We start from the raw sequence: 18052 nt of genomic DNA, 5'->3' as shown, positions 1-18052 counted from the left end.
AATGGAAGACCGTAGAATGCCCAGAAGTCAAGGAAATGTTGACTCACAAGATATAAACAGCATCAATAAAGAAATCTCTAAAGCTATCGGACGGAATATTAGAAAATACAACAACAAGAGAATTATAAAAACTATAGAAGACAACAAAAGCATGAAAGCATTGAGGAGAAAAATGGAAAATGGCAAAAAAGAAATCTTTCAACTTAAAGACAAAAATTGAAATATTATCTCAGATAGACCAAGCATATTACATATAGAAGAAAGTTTCTATGAAACATTATATAAAAGTCAAGTTATTCCAGAGCTCATCGAACAACCAATACAAAAGGTACATAATGTAGGATCGGAGGATATACCAGATATATCACGAGAGGAAATCCAACATGCCCTCAAAAATATGAAAAATAATAGAGCTCCGGGGGAAGATGGTGTAGTCATTGAGACAATTAAACTAGGAGGTCCACTTTTGATGTCCCGAATCCAAACACTTTTTAATTATGTCTGCATAGTGAAAACATTCCAAGTACATGGAAGAATTTGGTTACAATCCTCCTCCACAAAAAAGGGAATAAATCAGATCTCAAAAACTATAGGCCAATTAGTTTGCTTAACCACCTATACAACCTCTTTACTCGAACACTGACAAACAGATTAGAAGCAAAACTCGATTTCTATCAATCAGAAGAACAGGCAGGATTTCGAGCGGGACACGGAACAAACGACCATTTGCAATGCCTTAAAACTCTAGTTGAAAAGTCTATCGAATATAACAGACCCCTTGCTCTTATCTTTGTCGACTTCCACAAAGGATTTGACACAGTCGAAACAGTTGCTATCTTAAAAGCACTATCAGAATGCAGAATAGATCACAGGTATGTAAATATTATTCGAAATATATACGAAAATGCGACAACAACCGTTAACCTCCACTGCATAACTGAGAAGATAAAAATTGGCAGAGGGGTACGGCAGGGAGATACCTTGTCGCCAAAACTATTTATAGCAGTTGTGGAGTACGCATTTAAACGGCTAGAGTGGGAATCAAAGGGTATTAGCATCGATGGAAAGATATTCAATCATCTTAAATATGCCGATGATATTGTTCTCATAACAGACAACTTAGGAGAAGCCAGAGTTACGCTACAATAACTACAGCAAGTAACCCAGAAAGTCGATTTAAAAATAAACTATGGAAAAACAAAAATTCCCCAATGAGCTAATAGAAATCGAAAAGTCGCCCATAGAACTTGTGGAAAAATATGTGTATTTGGGTCACGAAATAAGGTTAACGCGAGATAACCAAACATGCGAGCTACTTAGAAGAATAAGTCTGGGTTGGGCTGCATTCGGAAAAATGAGGGATGTATTTAAAACAAATATACTGATCCATTTAAAAAGAAAAGTTTTTAACCAGTGCGTTCTACCAGTCCTCACATACGGAGCAGAAACCTTAACTCTCACAAAAACATCAACCGAAAAATTGAGAAGGACACAACGAAAGATGGAGAGACCAATGCTTGGAATAAGCTTAAGAAATAGAATAAGAAACGAGGAAGTTCGTAGACGAACCGGAGTGGAAGACATTATCGAACATATTACAAGGCAAAAATGGAGATGTACAGGACATGTTGCAAGAATGAAAGACGACAATTGGACAAAAAAATTGCTTGAGTGAAGACCACGGCCTGACAAGCGAAGCCGAGAAAGACCCCCAACGCGATGGACCGACGACCTCTAAAGAATCGTGACCAATTGGATAGCAGAGGTGCAGAACAGAAGCAGATGGAAAAGTCTAGAGGAGGCCTATGTTCAACAATGGACAACTTAGGGCTGATTGATGATGATGATGATGTTCTTTGCAAAATCTGAGAAATAATCTCTTTCATTTCTATCGCCCAGTCCATAATATCCAATAATGTTACTTTGTCTGCCTTTTCCTATCTTAGCATTAAGGTCACCCATCAGAATAGTAAGATCTCTAGTCTTGAGTTGGTCAGTGACGGTCTTTACATCGGCGTAGAACTTTTCAAGTTCTTCCAGTTCACTTTCCGCTGTCGGTGCATACACTTGTATTAAATTTATATTTCTGGGTTTCGCGTTCAACTGAATCATTATGACCTGTTCAGATACCTGGCATATCGCCCTGTCACATTTGCTAACATCCTTTGTGACTATGAATCCTACACCATTACGATGATAATTACTGTCTTCTCCTGCATAATACACTTCATGATCATCTACATGGCATTGGCCAGATCGGGGCCATCGCATTTCACTAATACCCAGAATTGATATTTGCAGTCTTCTCATCTCATTTATGGCATTCTGTGTTTTTCCGGGTTCATATAAACTCCGCACATTCCATGTGCCTATTCTACAGCTTTTTTCGATATCAAATTTGGCCAAGCCGGACCCATTCTTCGCACCCCTACCTTATTTAAGAGGCGCCCGTACTCGGGGCCATCGTTTAGTTCCTCAGCTATATTGATAAACCTGGGAAAAATAGTGTAGTAGTCATCCCTTGGATTTCTAAACCGCTGTGTACATGCTGTTTAAGTGGTTACCACCACACCGGGTACTGTTACGTTTTGACCGTTCTGGCCTACATGACTTCCGCTTAATACAAATACTGAAAGACCAGCTACCGCTTTCCAGGTTTGATTTTATATAAACCCTAAAACCATTGGGCTGCCACCTCCGCCCTCCAGACCGTTGTAAAGACCTTCTTCTCTGCCCTGGATGCCGTTGCGGTCTTCATCCATAACCCTGGAGAAGGGACCCTTAACAGGTACTAGTTTCCCGGGCCAGGAAACACCTGGAATCTGCGGAAGGCAGGGATTGATTCACTTTCCCTGATAGGACTGTCCAAAAAGGAGTTCCTACCCGCTATCCGCGAATCTCTATATACAGCAGTTTTAATATATTAAAATGAGTGAGTTTATTATCTAAGGGGATGTCATATAGTTTTTAGAGAAATTCCCTTTAATTTAAGGTGTCGAAAGCGGTATTTAGATTTACAAATACCACCCCTGATGCCTGATATCTTTCGTACTCGTTGTTACTTTTTGCACTCACGATGACCTCTATTAACATAAGTGACCAATTTAAAAAGTGATTTATAAATTATTGTAATTTAAATTTTATTAATTTATGAAAGAAATATTGCACGTCATAAACTGTAGCAATCAGAAAGTTACTAAGATCTCCTTGCTGTACAGAGTTTTCTATAATTTTATGTGGTAACAAATATTAGAGTACTACTACTTTCTTAAACTGTTACACGAAAACTCCACTCGATATACGTACATTTATATGATAAATGTTTCATTCCGATGCATTAAAAGAAAATACTAATGCATAAAAATAGAAACTTTCCAAGTTTATAATAGACGCTTACTTAAGTTTAAAAATAATTAAAGCAAGTAATATAAATTACTACCTTGCCCATTAAACATAAAAGTAATATAAATTTATATGTCGGTTAACAATTTATATTATAAAAATTTTAACTACGTTAGCCAAGTATCTATGAAATTCCTCGATGCCTAAATTGATGAATATTAATATAAATTTCAAGTCCCACAATATACCTGCTGTAAAATTTCAAAATCTACGACTAATAAAATTATTGGCAACATTGCAGGAGCTTAGTTTTGTACCAGACAAGGTGTATACGGATCCCAAAAATGTTTTAACGTATTACGGAGCCTACTTGACCCTATGCGTTGGTCGGAGTCTACATAAAGCGCTACTTAGATAATAATATACTCGGTGTATACTCTCCTAGAGTTCGTATAACACCGTTTTAGTACGGAGCCCACATTAACCGCTAGATCTATATATATATATATATATATATATATATATATATATTTTTTTTTTTTTTTTTTCTGACGTTCCAAACTTCACTAGACATTTCAACAATTTTCGATGTCATCTTAAATGTTCTCGAACTACTTCTTCTTTTTCGGTAATGGACTTTTCCTATGTGGGATAAATATTTCGTAACAATATTAAAAAATAGCAATAGTTAAAATACACCCACGTTGGGTATAAAATGATAGAGTATAAGAAACTGTAACTACTTACAGAATTAGTTTATCGGGAGAAAATATAGGGGTCATTGTATGAATGTGCTAAGTAATTAATGTATTATTACGGCAAGTCCGTGCTACGCCATTGATTGACGATTATTCGAGTTGCAGGTATTCTAACAGCGTTCGATAAAGATCTATGATGTTCAAACGTTACGAGGATTCTAGAAACCTTTGAAACATTGCAGCAGACAATATACATAAGAGCGATTACAATTTAAAAAGCCAGTCGAAAATATAAATCTGTACGGTTAAGAAAATTAGGAAACTAAATGTTATAAACTAATTGTGTTTTAGCGTTGGTATTACAAGACTTATAAATAAATTAAAATAAACAATACAGTGTATAAATAATGCGAAAAAACTTGCTGGGATAAAATAATTTAGAACTTGTAGTGAATTATATCAAAGTCGTCTACAGTAGTATTCGGTACATTATTGATCTCACTCGGTAAGGATATAACATGCTTTCATCTAATTCCAAGCCGATACAAGCTTCCCGACTATTATATAAAATAAAGATAAAAAAAATTATTTTTGTTTATTATACAAACATAAGTAAACATCACTTAACAATATGAAAAGATTTCTTTCTTTGATTTTTTTTCTGTTTGGTCGCTAGGTACTCTATTCTTGTAGACGTTGATTTTAACTCCAAAATAAGTTTAATTTTTTGAACCAAATCTATAGCAACGTTGTAAGTACTTTCAAAGTCATAATGCTTATAGGATGTGCTCTGAGAAGGAGAGTAGTTTGTGGCTGAAACAAAAGTGATTAATTATACAACATGAGGTACACATGTACCGCACGGTGAAGGTACAAGCAACGAATATAGACGCATATAGAAGTACATTTCAAATGGGGAAAATGGTCACGTTTAGTTACTACAAAATACTCCTGAAGATGGCAACCGCTTAAACTTTATTATATTATTTGTAGATTTCTACACATTTAAATTAAACATTAAAGTACAATATTGTTTATAGTTCTAAAAATATTCAGATATTAAAAAGTATTAAAAGTTATAATACTTTATTTTCTATAAAAAAAATATGGATCATGACTCGGATTTGATCTCTAATTTTACAAAATGCAAAAATTTAAGGCTAAGCATTCCCAGCTCTACTCTTTCATATTTAAAAAAGTAAAATGTTCCCTCACAGCATATGTCTAAAAATTACGTTAAAGTTCTTCTACATGCGTTTATATTCGTTAGTATCCCGAGACTCCAGATACTACTACACTGATCACTATTCTATACTAGTAGTGAGGTAAATAGTGATCATTGTGCCTGGGATCAAACTCCAGTGGAAACGGACAAGGAAGGTGGTTTGGGGACTATGAGAGTGACAATGTCTACCCATAAGAATGGAGAATAGATAAATCAAGAGAAGTACGGATTCAAGGTTCTCCTAAATAGAAAAGAAGAACCAGAGATCATGAAGTTCCTTAAGGCCAGTAGAAAACTAGTACAAAAGATACAATAACTGGGAAGACACAAAGTCGAGATCCATACTCCGGTTACCCTGAGGATCGAAACAACTAGAATAGGCTTTAAGAGGAAATGATATGACCATCACGCTAGTAGAAGTACAACGTTTGGATCATTATAGAGATAGGGAAATCAATGTGTTAGAGAAAGAAGTATTTTTGTAGTGAGTAAGAGTGAGATAGATTACGTCACGTCGAAGGAATCTCCTCTACCGTAATTCAACTATTGTCCGCTAGGTGGCGCCGCCATTTTTAAACATTTACCATTTTTAGTCCAATGTAAGCTAGGTGGCGCTATTTTTAAATTAAAATATTAAATAAATTATTATAAAAATAAAATAACTAAAACAAATAAAGATTATAGATATGTAGTGCCTAAGAACGCTCTTCTTCTTTTTGTCTATTCTTCTTCTCATTTTTTTCCGCAACTGCCAATTCTTCTTCTTTTTCCGTAGAGTCATGGACAATAAAGATTGTAGGTATGTAGTGCCTAAACAGCTTAACGTAGAGAGATATGGGAGGTATCATGTGACAAGTCGGCATCAGTAATTCGCCATTTTTACTTCAAATTAAATTTATAAAATATTTTTGTAGTTTAACTATTATTCAAATTAATTTAATTATAAATTTTCGGCCATAATGTATGAGGGATCGTTGGAAAGGAGTAAAGCCAAGAGGTACAATCAAGTATAAGAATTAAACCAAGCGATGAACCATAAAGACCTTAGATAGGTAGTGCCTAAACAACGTACCTGGATGTGCAAGATATCATGTGATAGGGCTAAATAAATAGATTTAGATACTATAGAAAAATTAAACATATAATCATGTCATAAAGGCTTTAGATATGTATCTACACGCTTATTGGTCCGATCGTAATGTATGAGGGGTCGTTCGAAAGGAGAGAAAGAGAGAGGCATAATCGTATAAAATAATTAAACATAGCAATGAACCATAAAGACCTTAGGTATGTAGTACCTATACGACTCAAAATAGAGGGATGTGCGACGTATCATGTGATAGGGTCTAATGAATAGAATTGATTGTTATAGAAAAATCTACCATAATATTATGCGATAAAGGCATTGAATACGTATATAACGAATATATCTAGATAGAAAAATAGATTAACTATATGACAAATCTTGAATTATTTACTTAAATTTGGAATCTGGCTCAGTACCAAATAAACAACTGATCAAATCCTAACATGCAACATAGCAAATGAATGGGGAGGATATAACAGGATAAATAACAAATAAGGCGACTATCAAAATGACACTACATCCGTGTTTCAACTACCATTCCAAAATGAATGAATTTTTCTATGAACCCTAGGCTTATAGTCTCAGATTCGTGGTTCAGAAAAGGGAATGCACAAGAAAATTTTGTAAGATCGTCTTGAAGAGTTAGGATAAAAGATAACCTTTTTCAAAAATGACTAAGGGACCTACAATGTTTAGAAATATTTTTTCGAAAGTGAATGAACGTGTAGTGATAATTTCCATCGGATGTTTATCATTTTTTTTTCGTACACTAATTTTCGAAACCAAATTCAGAACTTTTGCTTTAATCTGTGCCTTCTAAAAATTGCAAGGCAAAACAGACGTTGATAAAGATGTTATTAGAGACATGGGGAATCTAAAAATTGCATTTCACAACATATCTCCTCAACTAATTAGTATGCTTTATTTCTTGTATTCTTTAATTCTCTTATTTGTATGATTATATATTCTTAATGATCTGAAATAGGATTAGAATGATTTTCTTGTAGGATTTTCTCCATCGAAAGAGTCTGGAAGATGAATCTTTTGCATTAAATATCATATGCATACAGCGACAGAAAAAAAAGTCATGGAAAGCGATGAAAAACGTTTCAGAGTTTTAAAAATCATCCTAGTATCAGAGATATTTGCGTGCATATAGATGACTTTAACAATAAACCTATTTAGTATATCTTTCTACAAACGTCGTAGATGGATGTTGATTAGAGTAACATCTGGGATGTATTATTAACAAAATGAATGTTAATTGAAATCTAATTTGATTTAGAGAATAAGATTGAATCGATAATATTAGAATATTAAATTTCGAATCCATTTAGCATTAAAGTTAAAACGGAAAATTGATCTTTGAGAGAAAAGCCATGAAATTCAATGAAAAACGTTAAAAAGTGTTAAAAATTGTCCCAAATGATTTTTTGTAAGATTTTGTACATCGAAAAAGTTTAGAAGATGGATCTTTTGCATTAAATTTTATAATATACATATCGAGGCAGAGAAAAGCCATAAAAAGAGATGAAAAAAAAAGTTTAAGAGTGTTAAAATCGCCCTAGTAACAGAGATATTTGCATGTATCTTCCTACATACTTCGCAGATAGATGTTGATTAGAATAACATCTGTGATGTGTTATTTAATCGACTTTAATATCAATGGTGATTGAAATCTAATTCGATTTATTAAATCGATTATATTAGAATATTAAAAAGAGTTTTGCTACATTTTTGAAAAAATTGGAGATAAAGTCTGATTCTGGAATACTAAATGTACAAATGAATTTTTCCGTGAACCCTAGGCTTATAGTCTCAGATTCATGGTTCAGAATAAATAATGAACAAGAAAGTTTTGTAAGATCGTCTTGAAGAGTTAGGATAAAACATTACCTTTTTCGGAAATGACTAAGGGACCTACAACGTTTAGAAATATTTTTTCGAAAGGAAATATGTACTCGTAGTGATAATTTCTATCGGATGTTTAATATTATTTTTTTTTTTCAGTACTAGTTTATTCTTTTGGCATTAGTTGTAATTTTGTATTTTTTCTTTAATTCTTTTATATGTACGATTAAATCATCAATGACCTGAAATAGGATTAGAATGATTTTCTTGTAGAATTTTATCCATCGAAAGAGTCAGGAAGATGAATCTTTTGCATTAAATATCATAATGCATATAGCGGCAGAGAAAAGCGATGAAAAACCGTTTAAAAGTGTTAAAAATCGTCCTAGTATCAGAGATATTTACGTGTATACGGATGTCTTTAACAATAATCCTATTTAATATATCTTCCTATATACTTCGCAGATGGATTTTAATTAGAATAACATCTGTGATGTATTATTTGATCCACTTTTTACGATCGATGGTGATTGAAATCTAATTTGATATAGACAATAAGATTCAATCGATGATATTAAAAAATTAATTTTCGAATTCATTTAGCATTAAAGTTAGAACGGAAAATCGTTCGTCGATGGTTTGTTTAAGTTATAGAGTGAAATGATTAATTTTTTATTGCATTTGAAAAAGTTTTCGTCGAATATTAGCTTGTTATTATTTAAGTCTGTAACTGTTTTATTAAAATATGAATTAATCAAATAATGTTTATCTGCATACGTTTTAAATGTTTTTACCTGTCAATTATTGTGATATAAATTAATGTCAATACGAAAATAATGTGTGTTACGTACAAATGTTATATTGAGACATGCAATTTGGGAAAATAAGTATACACAAATAAAATACAAATTAATTCATATTATCTACAAGCTTTCCCTCAATGTTGTGAATAATCACAAGAAAATTAATATTTAACGATTTATTGTAGAATGTTAAGAAACTATTACTACTAGACATTGATATAAATTTTGAAATTCGGGAATTACTTAAATATTAGTATTCTAGTTTCAAAGCAAGAAAACCAGTTCCTAGTCTGTTACATTTATTACAGTTAACATATAGGTAAATGATTCCTTTATAAATTATTTTTTATTTTTATGTTTAAACTTACGTTACAAATTAAAGTTCTAAGTTGGCTCTTGATGTATTTTCATCTGTATGTCTCGATTTTTTCGTTCCACAGTATCATAGCGTTGCATCAGGTTAGAGTCTCGCACAAGAGACACATTTTTTTTAGTTTTATTCATACATAGTAGTTCTTTTATAATATCTCGCTCTTTCTTCGATTATATTTGTAATTTGTATACATTTTCTCTGTCGAATTACTCCAAACTAAAAGACTTTTGCTGTGAAATTTTGCGTTATTTCTTCTCTTTCAGACCTTCTTTTTAGATACATTTCTCGGTCTCTGTTTTATCTCGCGTCTCGTTGCAACAGATTAGAATCCCGCACCAGAGACACATTTTTTAGGTTTATTTATACATCTTTTCTAATATCTCGTTGTATTTTTGATTACATTCGTAACTTGTATATACGTATATATGTCATTTTCTTGTTTTTATAGACCTTCTTTTTAGACACATTTTCCTGTTTCTGTATTATTCCGAGTCTCGTTGCATCAGGTTCGAGCCCCGCACCAGAGACACATTTTTTAGTTTTAGTAGATTTGTTGTTGTTTTATTCATACATATTAGTTCTTTTCTATTATCTTGTTCTATTGTTGCTTATGTATATTCGTAACTTGTATAAATTTTCTCTGTCGATTTCTTCTTCTTCAAGTGCCATCTCCGCGGCGGAGGTCGGCAATCATCACAGCTATTCGGACTTTTGAGACGGCTGCTCTGAAAAGTTCATTTGATGTACATCCGTACCACTCTCTCAGGTTGCGCAGCCATGACATTCTACGCCTCCCTATGCTTCTCTTTCCTTGGATCTTTCCCTGCATAATTAGTTGGAGCAAGGTGTATTTCTCTCCACGTGTAATATGTCCGAGATATTCTAACTTTCTTGTTTGTCGATTTACTCTACATTAAAAGACTATTGCTTTGAAATTTTGTGATTGTTTTTTTCGTACAGACCTTTTTAGATATTTTTTTTTCTGTTTTATCCGTTGCATTAGGTTAGAGTCTCGCAACAGAGACCCATTTTTTAGTTTAGTTCATACATACTAGTTTTTTTCTAATATCTCAGTCTATTTTCGCTTATATTTGTAACTTGTTTATACGTTTATATGTAATTTTCTGTGTCGAATTATTCTCAACTATATTTTTGCTTTTAAATTTTACGATCATTCTTCTCTTACACACCTTCTGTTTTAGACACATTTTTTGTTTCTGTTTTACTCCAAATCTCATTGCATCAGGTTAGAGTCCCACACCAGAGACACATTTTGTTTTAGTTTTATTCATACATATTAGTTCTTTTCTAATATCTCGTTTTTTATTATATTCGTAACTTGCATATTATTATGTAATTTTTTTCAGTCGAATTACTCTAAACTAAAAGACTTTTGATTTAAAATTTTTGTTTTTGTTTTATTATGAGTCTCTTAGCATGGATTGTTAAATTTTAGTTTTCTTGTGATTATTTTCAATCTTAGGAAAAATTACTGTTTTGTAGATAATATAAATTAATAAATATGTGACTGCAAATATAAAGTACAAATATGATGTGATTTTGAATTTACTTTATTTACATACTTGTTCTAAAAAATTTTCAGAATGGGAATCATCAATCCTGTGCTAGTACATACCAAAGAACAGCTTATTTCAGCATGCCGGTACTTTGCGGGACTGGAATATGTATCTTTGTATATCCATTGTCAATGGATATACAAATATCTATATCCATTGTCTTTATACGAAACCCTAGCCGGCGATGAAACGGAATTCATTGAGCAGCATATTACTGGAAATTACCTTCTGGATGGTCCAGAAGTTCATAATATCCGGAGACAGCTGCCATTCCCTACACCAAGAATTCCTTCAACGATAGAAAATAGATAAACATATGTGTATGTGTACAATCAAAAAAAAATATTTTATTCTAATTGTATTTTAATAATTTTTTCTAATTGTACCTATCGCCTTCTTTCCTTTCCAATTACCCCTCATACGTTACGACTGGGCCAATAGGCAAGAAGATATATATATATATATATATATATATATATATATATATATATATAATAAGATAAAACTAGACAAACTCAGCACAACGCCGAGTACAAATAAGAAACGAGCTGTATTTTATATTTAGAACTGTAGCATTCATATTAACAAATAATGTTTTATATTTAACATTATTTAACGCTTATGTACGTACGTTAGCTTGTGACCTTTGGAATGGTAGTTGAAACACGGATGTAGTGTCATTTTGATAGTCGCCTTATTTGTTATTTATCCTGTTATATCCTCCCCATTCATTTGCTATGTTGCATGTTAGGATTTGATCAGTTGTTTATTTGGTACTGAGCCAGATTCCAAATTTAAGTAAATAATTCAAGATTTGTCATATAGTTAATCTATTTTTCTATCTAGATATATTCGTTATATACGTATTCAATGCCTTTATCGCATAATATTATGGTAGATTTTTCTATATCAATCAATTCTATTCGTTAGACCCTATCACATGATACGTCGCACATCCCTCTATTTTGAGTCGTATAGGTACTACATACCTAAGGTCTTTATGGTTCATTGCTATGTTTAATTATTTTATACGATTATGCCTCTCTCTTTCTCTCCTTTCGAACGACCCCTCATACATTACGATCGGACCAATAAGCGTGTAGATACATATCTAAAGCCTTTATGACATGATGTTATGTTTAATTTTTCTATAGTATCTAAATCTATTTATTTAGCCCTATCACATGATACCTTGCACATCCAGGTACGTTGTTTAGGCACTACCTATCTAAGGTCTTTATGGTTCATCGCTTTGTTTAATTCTTATACATGATTGTACCTCTTGGCTTTACTCCTTTCCAACGATCCCTCATACATTATGGCCGAAAATTTATAATTAAATTAATTTGAATAATAGTTAAACTACAAAAATATTTTATAAATTTAATTTGAAGTAAAAATGGCGAATTACTGATGCCGACTTGTCACATGATACCTCCCATATCTCTCTACATTAAGCTGTTTAGGCACTACATACCTACAATCTTTATTGTCCATGACTCTACGGAAAAAGAAGAAGAATTGGCAGTTGCGGAAAAAAATGAGAAGAAGAATAGACAAAAAGAAGAAGAGCGTTCGTAGGCACTACATATCTATAATCTTTATTTGTTTTAGTTATTTTATTTTTATAATAATTTATTTAATATTTTAATTTAAAAATAGCGCCACCTAGCTTACATTGGACTAAAAATGGTAAATGTTTAAAAATGGCGGCGCCACCTAGCGGACAATAGTTAAATTACGGTAGAGGAGATTCCTTCGACGTGACGTAATCTATCTCACTCTTACTCACTACAAAAATACTTCTTTCTCTAACACATTGATTTCCCTATCTCTATAATGATCCAAACGTTGTACTTCTACTAGCGTGATGGTCATATCATTTCCTCTTAAAGCCTATTCTAGTTGTTTCGATCCTCAGGGTAACCGGAGTATGGATCTCGACTTTGTGTCTTCCCAGTTATTGTATCTTTTGTACTAGTTTTCTACTGGCCTTAAGGAACTTCATGATCTCTGGTTCTTCTTTTCTATTTAGGAGAACCTTGAATCCGTACTTCTCTTGATTTATCTATTCTCCATTCTTATGGGTAGACATTGTCACTCTCATAGTCCCCAAACCACCTTCCTTGTCCGTTTCCACTGGAGTTTGATCCCAGGCACAATGATCACTATTTACTTCACTACTAGTATAGAATAGTGATCAGTGTAGTAGTATCTGGAGTCTCGGGATACTAACGAATATAAACGCATGTAGAAGAACTTTAACGTAATTTTTAGACATATGCTGTGAGGGAACATTTTACTTTTTTAAATATGAAAGAGTAGAGCTGGGAATGCTTAGCCTTAAATTTTTGCATTTTGTAAAATTAGAGATCAAATCCGAGTCATGATCCATATTTTTTTTATAGAAAATAAAGTATTATAACTTTTAATACTTTTTAATATCTGAATATTTGTAGAACTATAAACAATATTGTACTTTAATGTTTAATTTAAATGTGTAGAAATCTACAAATAATATAATAAAGTTTAAGCGGTTGCCATCTTCAGGAGTATTTTGTAGTAACTAAACGTGACCATTTTTCCCATTTGAAATGTACTTCTATATGCGTCTATATTCGTTGCTTGTACCTTCACCGTGCGGTACATGTGTACCTCATGTTGTATAATTAATCACTTTTGTTTCAGCCACAAACTACTCTCCTTCTCAGAGCACATCCTATAAGCATTATGACTTTGAAAGTACTCACAACGTTGCTATAGATTTGGTTCAAAAAATTAAACTTATTTTGGAATTAAAATCAACGTCTACAAGAATAGAGTACCTAGCGACCAAACAGAAAAAAAATCAAAGAAAGAAATCTTTTCATATTGTTAAGTGATGTTTACTTATGTTTGTATAATAAACAAAAATAATTTTTTTTATCTTTATTTTATATAATAGTCGGGAAGCTTGTATCGGCTTGGAATTAGATGAAAGCATGTTATATCCTTACCGAGTGAGATCAATAATGTACCGAATACTACTGTAGACGACTTTGATATAATTCACTACAAGTTCTAAATTATTTTATCCCAGCAAGTTTTTTCGCATTATTTATACACTGTATTGTTTATTTTAATTTATTTATAAGTCTTGTAATACCAACGCTAAAACACAATTAGTTTATAACATTTAGTTTCCTAATTTTCTTAACCGTACAGATTTATATTTTCGACTGGCTTTTTAAATTGTGATCGCTCTTATGTATATTGTCTGCTGCAATGTTTCAAAGGTTTCTAGAATCCTCGTAACGTTTGAACATCATAGATCTTTATCGAACGCTGTTAGAATACCTGCAACTCGAATAATCGTCAATCAATGGCGTAGCACGGACTTGCCGTAATAATACATTAATTACTTAGCACATTCATACAATGACCCCTATATTTTCTCCCGATAAACTAATTCTGTAAGTAGTTACAGTTTCTTATACTCTATCATTTTATACCCAACGTGGGTGTATTTTAACTATTGCTATTTTTTAATATTGTTACGAAATATTTATCCCACATAGGAAAAGTCCATTACCGAAAAAGAAGAAGTAGTTCGAGAACATTTAAGATGACATCGAAAATTCTTGAAATGTCTAGTGAAGTTTGGAACGTCAGAAAATATATATATATATATATATATATATATATATATATATATATATATATATATATATATATATATATATATATATATATATATATATATATATATATAGCGGTTAATGTAAGCTCCGTTCTAAAACGGTATTATACTAACTCCAGTAGAATATACACCGTGTATTTTATTATCTAAGTAGCGCTTTATGTAGACTCCGACCAACACGTAGGATTAAGTGGACTCCACAAAAGGATAAACCATTTTTGGGATCCGTATTTACGATATTGCATATACTTCTAAACTCCTGCGATGTTGCCAATAATTGTATTAGTAGTAGATTTTCAAATTTTACAGCAGATACATTCTGGAACTTGAAATTTATTTAAATATCCATTAATTTAATCATGGAGGAATTTAAGGACTATTTGGCTAATTTATGTAGTTAAATATAAATTGTTAACCGCCATATACCTTTATTTTACTTTTTAGTTTTAATAAGCAAGGCGGTAATTTATATTATTTTTATATATTTTCAAACATATTACACAAGAAAGTGTGTATTATAAACTTGGAAAAGCGAAAATTTCCGTTTTTATTAATTAGTATTTTTTATTAAAATGCATTGGCACTAAAACATTTAGTACATAAATGTACGTATATCAAATAGAGTAATCGTGTAACAGTTTCTGAAATTAGAAGCCCCTTCGGTAAGATTATAAAGTTTGTTACCACAAAAAATCTACTAGCATGCACAGAGATGAGAGAGACCTACACAGAAGAAGATTTATTTTTAGCGAATGACAGGGCCATTTATGTAGCCAACCATTGGAAATACAAAATTTAAAGCTGTTGGTGTTCCGGACACGGAAAGTAAAGTAAGTACAAAAAGAGGTAAAAGTAAAATGAAAAAAAAACTAAAATACTTTTATAATATGTAGACCTGAAAGTGCGCCGGAGGATTTGAAATAAGAATTTACCTAAGGAATGAAATAAGAATTTACCTAATATAAAACAGATCTGAAAGAGAATAAAAAACAGATCAAAGAATTAATAGAGATTAAGTACATCCTTAAGTAACATATCTCAAATCCGCCTGCAGTTTTTTTGGGTAGATCGAGTAGCTCGACAGAACTGTTGCCGGTTCCAAGCCCAAATAAAGGAGGAGGGGGTCTACAGCTAGTTTAGCACCCTACTGATAGACTTTAAAACCATACAGCTCATAGAAACAGAATTATGCCTCGGGACAGGAATGATTTCATTACGACGACTAACGGGAGAAAGAGGACAACGAATTTGTGGTAAACGAGAAATACACTTCGCATCGGTGCTTTGAACGTAAAGTCTCTACAAGAGAGCAGAAAATTACAAAAGAGCTTGTAGAAAAAAAAATATAGACATGTGTGCGTTAACAGATACAAAGAAAAAAGGAAAAGGGTCAAATTATTATAGATGACCATCTCATGATTTACAGTGGTGTTGCCAAAGAAACCACCACAAGGGAAAACTTCTAGGAACACCTTCAGACTGTAATAAACGAGACCCCAAATGATAAATATATATTCATTATGGGTGATTTTAACGCCCGTGTTGGCAATGATTTAGTTCCAGCGATAAAACAGCGATATAACGAAAATATCAGAAATGAAAACGGAAACCTTCTAACGGACCTCTGCAGCAAAAACCAGATACGTAATAATAATACATTTTTCCCTCACAAAGAACAATACAAATACATTTTTGAAAACAGTAGAGGACAAAGATCTATTATAGACTATATTCTGTTGAATAGAGAGCACTAACATCAGCAGAAATAGGAAGCGATCACAAATTGGTATTGTGCCGAATGAAAACACTATATGTGATAACAAAACACCGAAATACACCACAAAGATAAAAGTCGAAAGCTTACAGGATGACTCGACAAGATACCTATTCCAGAAAAGAAGAACCGAAAAAAACAGAAATACATATATCACAGAAAGTGATGGAGTCGAAGAAAGCTGAACAATACTTAAGTCTAATATCTTAGCCTCGGCCAAGAAAGTTCTCGGTAAAAGAAATATAAGTAAAGTGAAGGAAAAATGTAAAGAAAACAAAAAAGCTTACCTGAAATACATGTCAACCAAAACACAAGAGGCATAACATAATTACAAGACAATTAGAAACGAAACACATGCACTTATAAGAAAAATAAAAAATGGTCACTGGGAACGTTTTTCGAAAGAAATGGAACATAATTTTTCTCGTCTGCAAAAGGAAATATAGCGCTTCATCAGACGTCAAAGAACGGAGGTAAAGTAACTAATAGAACTAAAATACATAGAAAATGATACGTGGATTGACTACCTAAAAAAGCTATATACAGGAGAAGAACAAACGACGCTAGAACCGGAAACATCAGAAATTACAACATATAAAGAACTTAATATAAATGTACAGGAAGTTCGGAAAATACTTGAAAACCTGAGGAACAGAAAAGCAGCAGGTCAAGACGAGATACCAAACGAATACTGAAATATTGTGGAGCAGCAATGACAGAACAATTAACAATATTAATTAATAAAATTATAAAACACAATAAAATGCCGGAAGAATGGAGAAGGAGCGAACTAACTCTACTATATAAAAAAGGAGATAAAAACAGACAAAAAACTACAGAGGTATAAACTTGTTAAATACTACGCTAAAACTTACAACTAAAATTTTACAAGTGCTAATTAATCACAATATAAGTTTAGCAGATGAACAACCGGGTTTTTTAAGTGGTAGATCGTGTACAGATGCAAAATTCGTTATAAAGCAAATTACTGAGAAATCACTGAATTATAATAGACTAGCATTTCTGTGTCTGATTGACCTAAAGAAAGCGTTTGACAGAGTAAGACTGAAAGATGTAATCCATCTTCTGTATAATAGAGAAGCTCTCCTAAATATTATAAAAACTATCGAAAACATCGACCAAAACAACAAAATTGAAGTCAGAATAGAGGGACAACTTACAGAACCTATAGAAATAGGCAGCAGAATAAGACAAGGGGATTCGTTGAGATTGAGCCCCATGCTCTTCAATTTGATCATGGATCAAATTATCAAAAGCGTTAACAAACGAAGAGGATACAGAATGGGAAACAAAGAAACTAAAATACTCCGTTACGCAGATGACGCAATATTAATAGCCCAAGATGAACATAGTCTGCAAAGATTGGTCCACAAATTTAACATAAGAGCAAAAGAATTTAATATGACAATCTCATCTCAGAAAACTAAAACAATAGTAGTCAGCAAAGGACCACAGTTGTAAAATAGAAATTGATGGCATTATCAGAAACAAGACCCGACACAGCCACAACGCAAAGAATAATGATAATTTGATATTGAAAATGCTATATCTTCCTTAAACTATACCAGCTCAGTAGGTATTGATCAAATCCCCACTAAAATAATTAAATACATTTCTTCATA

At 32.4% G+C, this 18052-nt stretch overlaps 1 protein-coding gene across 2 annotated transcripts in view; it reads left to right on the top strand.

Moving 5' to 3' along the window:
- Positions 1-13879, top strand: part of Sin1 (SAPK-interacting protein 1) — a 135934-nt gene extending 122055 nt beyond the window's left edge. Inside the window, exon 5 of one of the 2 annotated variants that reach the window (XM_072545255.1) lies at positions 13645-13879. In XM_072545255.1, coding sequence (XP_072401356.1) covers positions 13645-13838 — 194 coding nt within the window. In that variant the 3' untranslated portion in view covers positions 13839-13879. Of the gene's footprint in view, positions 1-10982; positions 11240-13644 lie in introns of those variants that run through there. The other variant, XM_072545270.1, reaches the window with a different exon arrangement.
- Positions 13880-18052: the final 4173 nt, after the last annotated feature.

Source organism: Diabrotica undecimpunctata, chromosome 1 (assembly GCF_040954645.1).
Source record: "Diabrotica undecimpunctata isolate CICGRU chromosome 1, icDiaUnde3, whole genome shotgun sequence".
Classification (NCBI taxonomy): domain Eukaryota; kingdom Metazoa; phylum Arthropoda; class Insecta; order Coleoptera; family Chrysomelidae; genus Diabrotica; species Diabrotica undecimpunctata.
This window is presented reverse-complemented; position numbering and strand designations above follow the sequence as displayed.